Source organism: Notechis scutatus, chromosome 1 (genome assembly GCF_049901735.1).
Source record: "Notechis scutatus isolate UNSWTSFEM ecotype Mainland chromosome 1, rNotScu1.2, whole genome shotgun sequence".
NCBI lineage: Eukaryota > Metazoa > Chordata > Lepidosauria > Squamata > Elapidae > Notechis > Notechis scutatus.
In genome coordinates, this window is record NC_142009.1 from 232,857,948 (window position 1) to 232,872,400 (window position 14,453).

General features: G+C 39.0%; 1 protein-coding gene across 1 annotated transcript; it reads left to right on the forward strand.

Annotated features, from left to right (window-relative positions):
- Positions 1 to 41: 41 nt before the first annotated feature.
- On the forward strand, positions 42 to 13,960 carry PSMD13 (proteasome 26S subunit, non-ATPase 13). The gene is made up of 13 exons (XM_087950683.1): positions 42 to 292; positions 1,484 to 1,562; positions 2,792 to 2,826; positions 2,909 to 2,964; positions 4,144 to 4,187; positions 5,448 to 5,534; positions 7,261 to 7,432; positions 8,389 to 8,468; positions 8,555 to 8,680; positions 9,729 to 9,791; positions 11,851 to 11,931; positions 12,063 to 12,179; positions 13,160 to 13,960. The coding sequence occupies exons 1-13, from the start codon at positions 198 to 200 to the stop codon at positions 13,253 to 13,255; spliced, it is 1,131 nt and encodes a 376-aa protein (XP_087806809.1). The 5' UTR covers positions 42 to 197; the 3' UTR covers positions 13,256 to 13,960.
- Positions 13,961 to 14,453: the final 493 nt, after the last annotated feature.

Below are 14,453 nucleotides of genomic sequence, written 5' to 3' on the forward strand. Positions count from 1 at the left end.
AGAGACCAACCAATCTTTCTTCGGGGGCGGAACGTTGAAGCGAGGCTACCCTACGCAGGGCCATACGGTACCCGGCATGCTCCGCGTTGAAGGTGCCGGAAGTGAGTGTGCATTTCCGGCGCCGAAAAGGGCCGGTCTCCGTTGCTTTTCAGAGTGAACGGCGGTTCTTTCCGTGCTGGTCCCCTCCCGGTCCTACCATGAAGGACGTCCCAGCTTTCCTACAGCAGAGCCAGAGCTCGGGGCCTGGTCAGGCTGCCGTTTGGCACCGGCTGGAGGAGCTTTACAATAAAAAGTGAGTGAGGATTGGTGGGGGGGGGGGAGGGGGGAAGAGGAGCGAAGCAAATGGGATACACGTGCATTGGAGATGGGGAGGTTGGGGGTGGGGAGATCTTTGCTAGATCTTACTCGGGTGATGCCGAAGCACAAGAAGGAATGGCTAAGGTAATTGAGAGACTGAAGACACCCCCCTCCCTTTTCGCAGCAGGCTGTGTGTGTCTAAGACGGGGCGCTTCGTTTTCAACCTGCCTCCTTGTCCCATCCCGTTCTTCCTGCTGGTTCACTTGTCTTGGCAAGATTCCCTGTCCTGTTACGTCCTGCTGCTTTCAGGCCGATCTTGTTGACCTGGTCTACTCTGGAAATACACACTGGGGTGAGGTGTCTGGTGGTTGCTAGTTTCCCGGCTTTTCCTGCAGTTAATATTGCCAGCATAGCGTTTGATCTTTTAACATTGCCCTCAAAGCAGCATATTCAAATGTTTATGCTTCAAACAAAACGTTTTGGGGTTTTAAAAAAATAACATTAAAATGCATTCCAGGCATAGAAGGTTCCATTCTCTCAGAGCAGATTTCTATTTGATGTAACATTTCCTCTAGTTCCTCATACAGGACTGCTCTGCTCTGCGCGTACTACCAATTCTCAAACATTAGAGAACAGGTGGGGATATTGTTCCATTGGGGGATTCAACCAACATGTAGGTATTGCCAAAGAAATGGCAAACAATTTCTGAAATTTTTTTGCTGCAAAACTGCAGTCCAGACAACTGCCAGGAGTCAATATTGACTTGAAGACACAAATACATACATATATATGTACCTACCCAGGTTTTGATGGCCTACATACATTGTGGTGAAATATTGACTGTGGATATACTATTAAAGCTATTCTGTAATGAGGCAGTCTATTTTGCTCAATATTGTTTATTATTTAGATGGCAACAGCTCTCTGAAAACCTGCCACCTGATATTTCTTAATGATGGACTTTTCATAGGAAGTATTGCTGATACATTATTTTGGTTATTTTAAGCAACATTTTGTTGGTATTTTAAAATCAGTGTTCTTTAAGTTTAAGTTTGATTATTATCCAAACAATTATTTTGAATAATTCTATATATAATAGGTAATAGAGTTAATTTTCAGTTTAGATTTGCTCATGTATAAATTTTGTCAATATTGAAAATTGCTATTTCTTTTGTCTATCTTACAGACTCTGGCACCAACTAACCTTGCAGGTTTTGGATTTTGTGCAAGATCCCTGCTTTGCTCAAGGAGATGGTCTTATCAAGGTATGTGTACTAGTATTATTAAATGCATGTCAATTAGAATGGCTTGTTTAAGAATCATCCCTAACAAATGCAAAGAGTAGTTATCGATTTATTTGCAATACGTTGTTTTCAGTACTGTAATTTTATACATCCAAAAGAACCCCATTTTAGTAATTTGATTTTACTTTTTAGGGTTATAACACAGGTCACATTGCTGTAGAATGGCATGAAATTTCACTGTAATGAACTATAGCCCTGCAGAAGTTACATAACAAAAATAAAAAGTTTGTAGTGATTTTCAAAACAAATCCAGCGAAGAATCAAATGGATATATTTTCCCTTGCTATTGGAGAACTTGATACTCTCAAATTCTTGAAATGATACCATTTAGAATGGGATACAAAACTAGGTTCCTGTCTTAGAAGAATATCTAACAGGTTTCAGTTCATTAAAGGTATGGATGCAGCATGTAATGAATCTTCTATTAAGGGCAAACCAGTTGAATGCCTGGAGATGGGGGTGTACTTTCTTACTTGGATGACTTTTAAAATAAGCTAGATAATCACATGGGATACTATCCTTAGTTTGATGAGACACTTAAATTTTGTAGGTTTCAGCTGTTGATGAAAAAGATTTCCACCCACTATATTGTCTCTTTACTGTTCATAGAACTCATTTTTCTTCCCTTTTTGTTCAGATTTATTTCTATTGTCAAGAAAGTGCTCAGAAGCAATGTTTGCAGTTACTGTATTTTTCGCACTATAAGATGCACTCCCACTCCCAAAAAAGGGAGGGGGGAATGTCTGTGCATCTTAGGGTGAATGTTGCTGAAACCATGCCCACCTGCCAGCCCCCACTGTTTGGCCTCCACAAGTCCTGTTTTTGGCCTGTTCCAGGTGGTGGGGATATAGTTGCTGCCAGAGGCTGGAAAAAGGACATGCGGAGGCTGAAAATGGGGCATGCGGAGGCGGCAATGGGTGGTGGCAAGCCCTGCAGCCTGCAACAGCTGATTGGGGGTATTCCGGAAGACCGATCCAACTGCCGATCAGCTGCTCATGCTAAATCAGGCTGTGTTGAAGCTGACCAGGTTGTTTGCTGCAAGGAGGCAAATTTCTGGGAGGCAGATTATTTTTTTCTTGTTTTCCTCCCCAAAAACTAGGTGGTCTGGAGCATTTTATAATGCAAAAAATATGGTACTTAGCGTGTATGCATCTGCGTTATTAAAATTATCTTTTTCTTTTGGCTTACAGCTTTATGAGAACTTTATCAGTGAGTTTGAACACAGGTAATTTTTTTTTCACATGGTTAGACTTTTAAAAAGCCTATATTATTTTTCATTGATTCATAGTAATTCCTCTTTATTTCAGGGTGAATCCTTTATCCCTGGTAGAAATCATTCTTCATGTGGTACGGCAAATGACAGGTAAACTCCTTTTACACATAGTTATTTTCTTAAAGACAGTGGTTCAAGTTGAAATTTTGAAGCTGGAAATGGTATACAGTAACTTTCAATAATTAATAGCAGCTGACCCCTTAACTCAGTTGGGAGTGGAAAACATCTATATCAGGGCTATCAAACTTCCAGCCCACAGGCCAGATATGTTTCGTGCTGGCCACACCCAATTTAGCAAAAAAAAAAAAAAGTCTTGATAGATCACGTGACACCGCTGTGATGATGTGAGTTTGACACCCCTGATCTATATATTTAGCCTTTTATGGATACTTACTGTTACTTGACTTTGAAATACCTATGTCAAGTATGGCAAAGGAGTATTTGTGTTATGTAGACCATTTCAAATCTGGAATAACTGTTTAGACCTTAGTGCAACTTTTTATTATTTCAAAAGTATTCCAAGATGACAAACATTATTTGAACATTTTCAAAAAAAAACTTTTCAAACTGAGTATTTTGCCCACTGATGGTATTAATAAGCTAAGTGCTAAATTATGGAAGTACAGATTCAAAGCAGTTTTTTATGGACATTTTCCCCCTCATGCCATTACTCTGCTGAACACCCAATTCTCACAGTGCTGTGTAAAGTTTATATTTATTCACGTAGTGTGGCTGTAGTATTATTTATTCTTATTTAGTCATCTCTTTTATTGGCATTTATTGGTATTTTATTCTGTTGCTTTTCTGTACTGGAAACAAATTCCTTGTGTGTTTAATCACACTTGGCCAAATAAAGTATTCAATTCAGATTGAAAGATTATTTTATTGCTCATTTACTTGTAGGATTTTTGTCTTATGTTTACAGTTCTTTCAGTATAGGATGAAATGATATGCAAGAGATCCCACTTTTATTTATGCCATAAATCTCCTTTAATTTGTGAGAATTCCAATTAAGAGATACAAAAAGTATGCCTGAAGTTCTTTGATATTTATTTTATGTTTTATATTAATATATTTCACTAATATATTCATTTTATATAATTCATTTTTAAAAGATTAATATGGAAGTGCATTTTATATTTCATATGTTTTATATTAATATGTTTCATTGTACATAATATAATTTTAAAGGATTAATGCTGAAGTGATAGGCATGGCATATATTTTTAAACTAATCCTTAATGTTGCCTCGGGTATGCATTTCTTTAGATCCTAATGTTGCTCTTACTTTTCTGGAAAAGACCCGTGAAAAGGTAAGGAAATAACTCAATAGACAGTTATATATAATTTATTAATTCAATTAGTTTTTGACATTTGCTATTCTAGCTAGCCAATGTACAGGTAGGTTGCAAATAGTGCAATACTCAATTTAGTACAAAATATAAATTGATAAAAGGTCACATTTCAGTTAGTGCAAGTTGCTGTTGGGGTTTTAGACGTTAATTGCTTGTGTGTAACATGGAGAAAAGAAAAGTTCTGTTTGAGGAAAACTCAAGAGACTAATTTTGAATAACTTATATAGCAGCTATGCTTTGGATAAAGGTTTATCCCCTTTGACTAATATAATAAAGGTAGATTTCTTTCCTAATTGGGGACAGAATTTATTTAAGTGAAGTGGTTGTTAGGAAAATATCACACGACTGTGCCACATAATGAGTTCTGCAAGGTTTTTAGTGACAGAAGTTCTGGTAGCCTTCTGGTAGCTCCCCTCTGCTTCAGTCCTCATCTGTCCTCCCACCCCTCCATTTCTGCCCTTTTAGCCACTCTGCACTCACAGTCTACCTCTATTGGTCCAGCTGATCTTCACCCTCCTCCTCTTCATGATGAGGTACATCTGGCCAAGGGAGTTATTGGCCCTTTGTGAAGGTTATGCATGGCAGCCAAAAGGGCAGAGATGTGAGGGGAAGATAGGTGGCTATTGTGAAGGCCTTGTGATGGGTCAGCAACTGCCCAGGCCTGGCACGATTTGTCAGCAGCAGGAGGAAGATGATGGATGATGGCAGCAGGGTGCAGGGTATCCCAAAAACATAGATGGAGGGGAGAGAGGGAGGTTGGAGGAGTGGAAGCATGTGCTACAGTTGTAAATGTGGATAGGCTTCCAAGTGCTTGAATTTTGATTATGTGACTGCAGAGGTTGCAACAACCATAACTTTAGGAGCAGTTGTAACTACCATTCATTCAGCCTCTTTGTAAATTTCAACAGTAACAGTTGATAAAGTGAGAATTAGTTGTCTTTCAGTAATAAGCGAAAGCTTTAAAAATTTTAATTGCCTATTTCAACTGGAACCAATTACCCTATTTTCCATAGACATATTTTGAGTAGTGCAGATTTGAAAATGTGACTATAGGATTCATTAATCACACTGAGATCTACTTGCATGCTTTCTTCAGTAAGAAAGTAGACAAGGACAATAGTCAGATTTAGGATTTTTAATCTGATATTTTTACTGTTTAATACAGATGTATCAATATAGAACAGCTATTTTATGATGTGGCATTTATATTGATTGTAGGTGAAAAGCAGCGATGAAGCTGTGATTCTATGTAAAACAGCCATTGGTGCGCTAAAATTAAACATTGGTGACCTGCAAGTTACAAAGGTGAGGCAGTATTTTATTTTTATATTCACTGACTCAGTTTTCCCTGTTGCATTAAAGAGTTATATTTTTAAGTTGCTCACAATTTTTAAGTATTTCTCCTTTCTAGTACGCCTGTACTTATTGAATTCCATGAAAAGTGCTAAAATCTGATTTAATTAAATTAATGAAATAATGTGGCTGTTCCTATATACAGAACCTCTGCTCATGAACGTTTCTGACCACGACCAAATTGGGTTCCGATAAAAAAATTCACAAAATTTTGAATGTGGTCATGAATACATACTTGGGTAGCGATCAAACATGACCCCTGACCCAGAAATTCCAAAGGATGAAGCATTAGAAGATGAAGAAATCACCAAAGTTATGGAACAAATTGTTTCTGATTAAACATTACTACTTGGTGACAATTTTTAAAAATGATTCTGGGGATGCCTCTAAAATGTGGAATTACATGAGAGTTTAGATTGTACATTTCTACTTTATATAAAGAGTATATTTCAGAGAAATTGAAGCAATTGCTGCCAACAAATATACAAATACTGTATTATGACCTAATTCTTCTTTAGAAACCAGGAAGTCTTTGTTGACTTCAAATATTAACTCATTCGGACAAAACTCCCTGCTTAATTATATCCGGCTTTCTTCAGGACAATCTAGATAACCATACTTACTCAACAGACATGTAAATGCCTATTTATTTGCTACTCTCCTAAAATAAATGGAGTAACCTCAGATTATATCTATTAATGTTCATTGATTCCAATACTGAATTTTGTTTGGTACTGATTGAGTATATGCATATATTTTTAAAAGCAAACTTATACTCTTCCAGTATATATATTCCATAATAACATATACATACATACTACATACCGTATTTGCCGGCGTATAAGACGACTCTTTTTGCCCTGAAAACATGCCTCCAAGTGGGGGGTCGTCTTATACGCCGGGAGGACTCCGACTCCCACTTCGAGCTTGAGTTGCAGCCGGGAGGGAGGCTGGGGGAGCGGGTGTGTGTGTGTGTGTGTGTGTGTGGCGGGTGTCACTGCGCCACGCGCTGCGCAACCTTTCCCCTCTTCCTTCCTTAGCTGTGTGGGGAGGAGAGGATTCGAAGATCCTCACGTGCGGCGTACTTTTTTCTTTTTTTTTTTGCACGCAGGTTTTGCATGCGCGGCGGCTGTAGGTTAAGGATGGGGAGCCCCGGGTGGGTTATCAGGTTTTACGGTGATTAAAGAGAAGGCATTGAATATACTGTTCCTTGGCAGCCTTTTCAGTGTCCGGTTTTTGGTGTGTGTGTGTGTGTGTGTGTGTGTAAGTATGTGTGTGTGAGAGAGAGAGAGAAGATCAGCTGTATTGAGAAGAGAACGTTTCCTGTGTTCTCATTTTATTTACAACATATTTTACGCTTAATGGTAAGCAATGAAAATATTTTAAAACTCATTTCTAAACTCCATAGCTATTGGCATATTCTTGGTTCAAAATATTAGCTCATTTCAAAATTGTCCAAAGCAGAAAAGTGCATCAAAAAAAAAATGCAAAAGTGGAAGTGTGTGGAAGAGGGGTAGTCTTATACGAGTATATAACAAACTCTATATTTTGAGTGGAAATGTTGGGGGTCGTCTATACGCCCAGTCGTCTTATACGCCGGCAAATACGGTACATACATACATACATACATACATACATACATACAATTAAGATTTGGCATCTATTTTGTTTTCTTTAGGAGACAATTGAAGAAGTTGAGGAGATGTTGAATAATCTTCCTGGAGTGACATCTGTTCACAGCCGCTTCTATGATCTCTCTAGCAAGTATTATCAAACAATTGGGAATCATGCCTCTTACTACAAGGATGCATTAAGGTTCCTGGGCTGCATAGATGTCAAAGACCTGCCAGGTAGTGATCCCTTTTCTTTCCCCACTGAATGTGTTTGGCAGTGTAGTGCTAGTAAAGATGTGCCTTAAAAGGGAGCTACTCCAATGAAGAATTTAGTTTTAAAAAAAAACTAACAAGGATGTAGAAATATACATCAAACATCTTAAAGAACAAGGCACTTCTATGAATAGAATGATCAGAGACACTCAGCCTTATTTTTCAAAAGGGTGGGGAATGCACACTGATTGTCATGCCCTTGGTGGAGACTGACTCTGAGGGAGAGGAGGAACAACTGACGGAGTGGAAGTGTGGCTCTGGAGGTTGTGGAGGAGGCTAGGGAAGGACAGAGGCCGGCTGGGCAGTCAGAGGAGAACCCAGGCCCATCCCCTCTCCATCCTAAGGCACGCAGGGAGGAGAGGATAAGGGAGATATGTGGTCTACTGGGGAGGAGAGGGCCTTGATCCTTTTCATGGGCTGCAGCTGTGACAACTGGATAAGAGGATGGACATGTGTACAGGCGAATGCTGGAAACAAAGTGTGAACATTTCTCAAGTTTATTGTTCCTCTCTGAGTTTGGTGTCCTTCCCAGTGTGTGTTCTGATATCTGTGGACATCTTCAAGCCCTTGCCTGGTTTATGTTGTTTTTTACTCTTTATAATTTAAAGGACATTTCCTCCTTGTAACTCCTTGTGTGGGAGTTTTTTTTTGTCTCTAGTCAAGGATATTTGGAGCTTGGAAGCAAAGTGAAGGAATAAAAGGGGCTTCACCTTTTTTTTGTGACTGTGTTTATTTTGTATCCCACCCTGGGTCATCACACTAATATGTGTTTATCTTATAAAGTGTTTCAATTTCAGGTTAAATATAATAGATATAAATTGAATTTAAAATAGCATTTATGAAGTTGGGGATTCTCCCGGCTACTGAAATAGGAGAATGAATATGGGATAGTGACTGAAGTAGAACATTTTTCTTTTCAGTGGCAGACCAGCAGGAAAGGGCTTTTACTTTAGGGTTGGCAGGACTCTTGGGTGAAGGAGTCTATAACTTCGGGGAACTGGTAAGTAGAGTTACAGTATCTGAGTGTTAACAGTTGACTTTAAAAAAAGTTTGCTCTTAGTAATATATCTCACTCTCCATCTATAGCTTATGCATCCTGTACTGGAATCTTTGAGGGACACTGACAGACAATGGCTGATTGATACACTCTATGCCTTCAATAGTGGCAATGTGGAAAAATTCCAAGCATTGAAATCATCATGGGGCCAACAGGTTAGTGATTGGCATGACCTGATAGCATTTTAGGAAAGCAATATTTGGATGAATATTTATTTCTGTATAGATATGAATTCAGACAGATATAGATCATTGTAATAGTTCTTATGCAAGGTTAGATTTATTCAGCTGATTAACAAGAGGCCCCAGGATTTTACTGCCTGCCCAGGATTGCAAAATTGGAAGAGTTGTTAAGCATCTTGTGGAACACAATCCATGGTTGACTGTTCTGTGAGCAGAACACACACTGCAAAGTTGGATTGACTTAGAATCAGACTTACATAGTTTGTAAAGGCAAAAGGGCCAAACTTATACCTTAAAAGATAATAGCAGATCACATTTAAATAGCTTGTGAGATGATCAGCTGTTGGCTGCTAGCAGTGCATTGGCAGGAATAGAGTTAACAGTGTCCCTGAGGCCTGGAAGCATTTTAGATGCTTGGCAGCATGTCTTTCAGGATGGAAGAGGCCTTGAAAACCTAGGCAATAACAGCAGATCCTTCCTGGTGGCAGTGATGTTTTGTGTCAGTGGAGTGGTTGTTTTTCAAAAAATGCTGATGGGCTGCACCAATCTGCTTGGCTCTCTACATGTTGTGTAGGCCTACTTTGTTGTACAGTTTGTTTACAATGCTTTGGAATGTGTAGCACTTTTTGGCTCACTAAAGCAGCTGTGCCTTCCTGGAAAAAGATGCAGCTTTAATCGGTTGCAGATAAGAGTTGAATTTACACTCCAGAGAGTTCTGCAGAACCTCTTCTGCAAAACTGCATACCTAACATCCAGAGCTAAGAATTTCCAATAAAATGAGAGAGAGATAATTTGCAAAGACTGTTGGAATTCTTTATTATTAGTCTTCACTATCCCTTCAAAAGATCTATTTTAATCAATCTTGATAGATGCATTTAGAAGTTTAGAATGATTTTGTAGTGTGCTTGAGAATAGTTTTGATCACAGAAGCAAAACACAAAATGAATGGTATTTTCCTGTCAGGTGATATTTTAAAAAAGTAAAGTTAATGCAGGCTAACTTTTTGTGATTTATTTTACAGCCAGACTTGGCTGCAAATGAAACACTTCTGTTGCAGAAAATCCAACTACTGTGCTTAATGGAGGTAGGTCCTGCAACAAAGATAGTACTATTGCTAGTTATCTGAATAACTTTTTGGTGAAAAAAAATATATTTATTTTGTTAACTGACATTACTATTTGGAAACTGTTTTGCTTATCACTGAAATTTCTTTTTTTCCCCACTTTTGTGAAACTAAATTATGGTGCAAAAAGAATGGCTGTTTCTCACGGTGATTGAAATAAATGGATTTTAAGGACACCAGTTAGTTTCTTAGTAATACTTATATTATGCTTACTATCCTACCATATACAGTATGTCATTCAATTGAATCACATTCTGTATTGACTTCTATTTAATACTAGTGGGGAAAAATCATTTGGTATATCAGTCTTAATTGTTGTTCAAAACAGACCACAAAACAGTATAAAGGAAGCCATTATATGAAATATTTTTATATGGATTGATTGTTTTTAAATATATACTGTATTAAATGTTAATCACAAGCTGCTTAATATCAGTTAATTTAAGTTTTTAATTGAAATATTGCTTTGAGGGGGTGCACTTTTTGAGATTATATGCCAATTATATAGCTCTCATAATAAAATATACTTTTTTTCTTAAAGATTCTATCAAAAATCTAGACTGCTTTACAGTCAATATCTTGTACTGGGGTCAGCAAGGATACCGTGTTGCCGGCGTATAAGACGACTGGGCGTATAAGACGACCCCCAACATTTCCTCAAAATATAGAGTTTGTTATATACTGCCGTATAAGACTACCCCCTCTTCCACACACCTTCCACTTTTGCACTTTTTTTTTGACGCACTTTTCTGCTTTAGACAATTTTGAAATGAGCTAATCCAATTTTGAACCAAGAATATGCAAATAGCTATGGAGTTTAGAAATGAGTTTTAAAAATATTTTTCATTGCTTACCATTAAGCGTAAAATATGTTGTAAATAAAATGAGAACACAGGAAACGTTCTCTTCTCAATACAGCTGATCTCTCTCTCTCTCTCTCTCTCTCTCTCTCTCTCTCTCTCTCTCTCTCTCTCTCTCTCACACACACACACACACACACACACACACACACACACACACACACCAAAACCCGGACACTGAAAAGGCTGCCAAGGAACAGTATATTCAATGCCTTCTCTTTAATCAAGAAACAAGGAATTCCTTAGAATCTTTTTTTTTCCCAAGTGGCCCTCTTTAAAAAAAATATGGAGGTAACACTTTCATTCAAAAAGTCTTCCAGTATCTGGAGTCGCTCAGACATATTGAAGTGAGGCAGGAGAGTAAGTGAAATTTGAAATGATCCAGCTACCGTTTTCTTCCCCTCCCGCCCGAAGGCCATTATCTCCACGTCAAAACGAGCGAGGGGGGCAAGGAAGCCAAACACGCTAAAAGGATCTCTTTATTTTCCTACACAAGGTCACACCTACTTTTCCGCATTCAAAGGACAACCTCTCCTCACCACCACCACACACACACACACACCCAATACCCGCAAACAATGTTCTGGGCATTAATCACCATTGCTACATTAACCTGGTAAATTTATACCCTGCCTCCCCCAGTGTTGCTTTGACGGCAGGATTTCACAGCGGGAGCGGCCGCTCTCTTCTCCGCTCTCCCACCGTTCGCACATGCTGGAAGCACCGTAAAACCTGATAACCCACCCGGGGCTCCCCATCCTTAACCTACAGCCGCCCGCATGCAAAACCTGCGTGCAAAAAGAAAAAAAAAAAGAAAAGTACGCCGCACGTGAGGATCTTCGAATCCTCTCCTCCCCACACCGCTAAGGAAGGAAGAGGGGAAAGGTTGCAGCGCGTGGCGAGTGACACCCCACACACACACACACACACACACACACCGCTCCCCCCAGCCTCCCTCCCGGCTGCAACTCAAGCTCGAAGTGGGAGTCGGAGTCCTCCCGGCGTATAAGGCGACCCCCCACTTGGAGGCATGTTTTTCAGGGCAAAAAGTCGTCTTATACGCCGGCAAACGGTAAATAAAAATAGATTTGTGCAGTGAGCATGTTAGAATTTTTTAAAGTCCATATTAGTTTTAATCCTCTAGCTTTTCTTGGCTACAGATGACCTTCACCAGACCAGCTAATCACAGGCAACTTACTTTTGAAGAAATTGCTAGAAGTGCCAAAGTCACTATAAATGAGGTGAGTTACTCTGTATTTTTCACTATTTCACTTTTAGTTGTACCATGCATTTAGAGCAGTAAGTTGTACCTGGGACATATTGGATGTTACTTTGAAAGACAATAAAGACACTGCTTTCTTTTCTTGTACAGGTGGAGCTGCTAGTGATGAAAGCACTCTCAGTAGGCTTGGTGAAAGGCAGTATTGATGAAGTGGATAAAAAGGTTCACATGACATGGGTTCAACCACGCGTGTTGGATTTACAACAGGTAGCGTCACCTCATGCAGTCTCAGAGGTTTTGTTTTAGAACTATACTAGAAAGTTTTATGGTGGAAATTAGCATAGGTTGTTGGCAGAGTGTTTCATTTGTTTAATCTTCACATTTTAAATGTACACACACACATCAGTTTTAGAATGTAGAAGTTTTACATTTTTTGTAATGAGCAGCAGAAATCACATCTGTCTAGAAATATGCTTTCTCCAGTAATGCAGGGTGTTTTGGAAGTTTTTGTTCCTGTTGGTTTAGAATTAGAAATAAATTTCTCACAGGATCTTCAGTCTGGATTGAATGAATGTTAGAATTTAGAGGTTTTCAGAGTGAACTTTTTGAAGCTGCCTGTATTCCACATCTACTGTCCCCTTATTTGAGGTCTTATACCAGCTATTTTCACCTATAGCTTTCCACTCATGGACCTCATCCTCATCAGTTGCCACATATCATTTTATATGTGGATGATTCAGCCATCCAATGCAGCACCCTAGCCAAAGTTGGGGCACCTAGCTGTTGTAGAGCACTATCAATATTTGAATGCTTCAAAATAAACTACCTAAAACAAGTGTCCTGGTATTTTCAATAAATTTTCAACCCCTTCACTAGGTTGATAAAGGAAAATATATTGAGCAGGTGGAATGTTTCAAATATGTAATGGCTTATATTACCAAAATCTAATTGGGCATGGAAAGGAGTTGGTATGGGTTGGCTCTTTTTGAAATGTGCCCAGCTGGGTTTTGGGTATGGCATCAGCTGGGACTTCAGGGCATGGGTGGAGGTGTGGCAGTTGTCATCTGGGAGTCTCAAGACATTCAGGGGCTCAGCTCCACAAGTGCCTTTACAGCTTGTGCACTGATTCCACAGCTTCTTCACATCAGATCTATTTAGAAAGCTAGGAATTTTCTGATATGGCAATTGTTGTATTTCTGTCTCATTTGTGTCTGTTTCTAATATATGATTGTTGATTTGTTTTCTAGATAAAGGGTATGAAAGACCGTCTGGAGTTCTGGTGCACAGATGTGAAGAACATGGAAATGTTGGTGGAACACCAAGCCCATGATATTCTAACATAGAGGACTTTGCACTGGCTAAAGAAATATCTTGTACTGTTGCTGAAACTGGCAGTGCCCTGACCACTGACTCTGTACTAAATGCTATGAAGGGTGGGGAGGGGCTGGGGGAAACTTTTTTGTCATGCTTGTACAGAGATCTAAGTGGCATTTGCTGCATGACCCTTGGGTGCTTGGAGTCAGGAATTCCTTCCTATGCACTAACATTTGAGTAGTGTATTCCTTGGGAGCATTTGTCCTGTTGTCACCAAAATGGGGTTTGGTAGTCCATAATGGTGAATTTGTCTTGCTGTGAGTTTCCACTGGAGAAGGCTAGGCGCTACATACACTAAAGGGATGCAGGTCATTAGCTCCACAGTAGGATAGCAGCAAGACTTCCATTTTGCACTTATTGTGCAAGAAGGTAAAGCTGTCTTCAACCATTGTCAGGCATTTCTGATGGGTGGAGGAAAGTATGATCTTTTTCCTGGAACTTTCCTGGTAGCTCAAAGATAACAAAACTGGGAACTAACTTTTTCCCATTGCCTCCCCATATTTTGCAATAAAGGAAATTGCTCAGCCCCATTGTGAGTTTTCTCAGAATAAAGTCATAAATTTTGTGGATTTGTTTTTATATTTTTTCTTTGGGTTTTCTCGTCTTTTACAATATTTTATCCTGAAATACAATGCAGTAAAACTACTGCTGGAATAAACGTCTCTGCCATCCCTCTTGTGCATTTCTGTTGATTTTCTTTTACAAGCTAATTTTTGAATTATTTTCAAGAGATCCAAGGTGTTGTTTAATGATAGTTTTAAAAGATTCTGATATTTGTTTACAGATTAACGCTGGTTATTTATAATACAGATGGTTCTCATTTAATGATTTGTTCAGTGACAGTTTTAACAACAGCATTGAAGGAGTGTTATTTATGACTAATCCTCAAAGTTCCAGCTATTGCAGTAACCAAAGTCATTGTCATCTGCAACCTTCTTTGCCAGCTTCCTACAAGCAAAGTCAATGAGAACCAGCAGGTCACAAATGGCAGTAATGTCCTCACTTAATGACATGGGATTCTCTTAACAATGGCAACTAGGAAAAGCTCGAACTGATGTGAATAAGTGATATGGTCATGTGACACCACACTTTAAGAGCAGTTAAGTTGCTTAATGACAAAAATTCCAGTCCCAACTGCTGTTAACTGAGTGCTATCTGTATTTACTT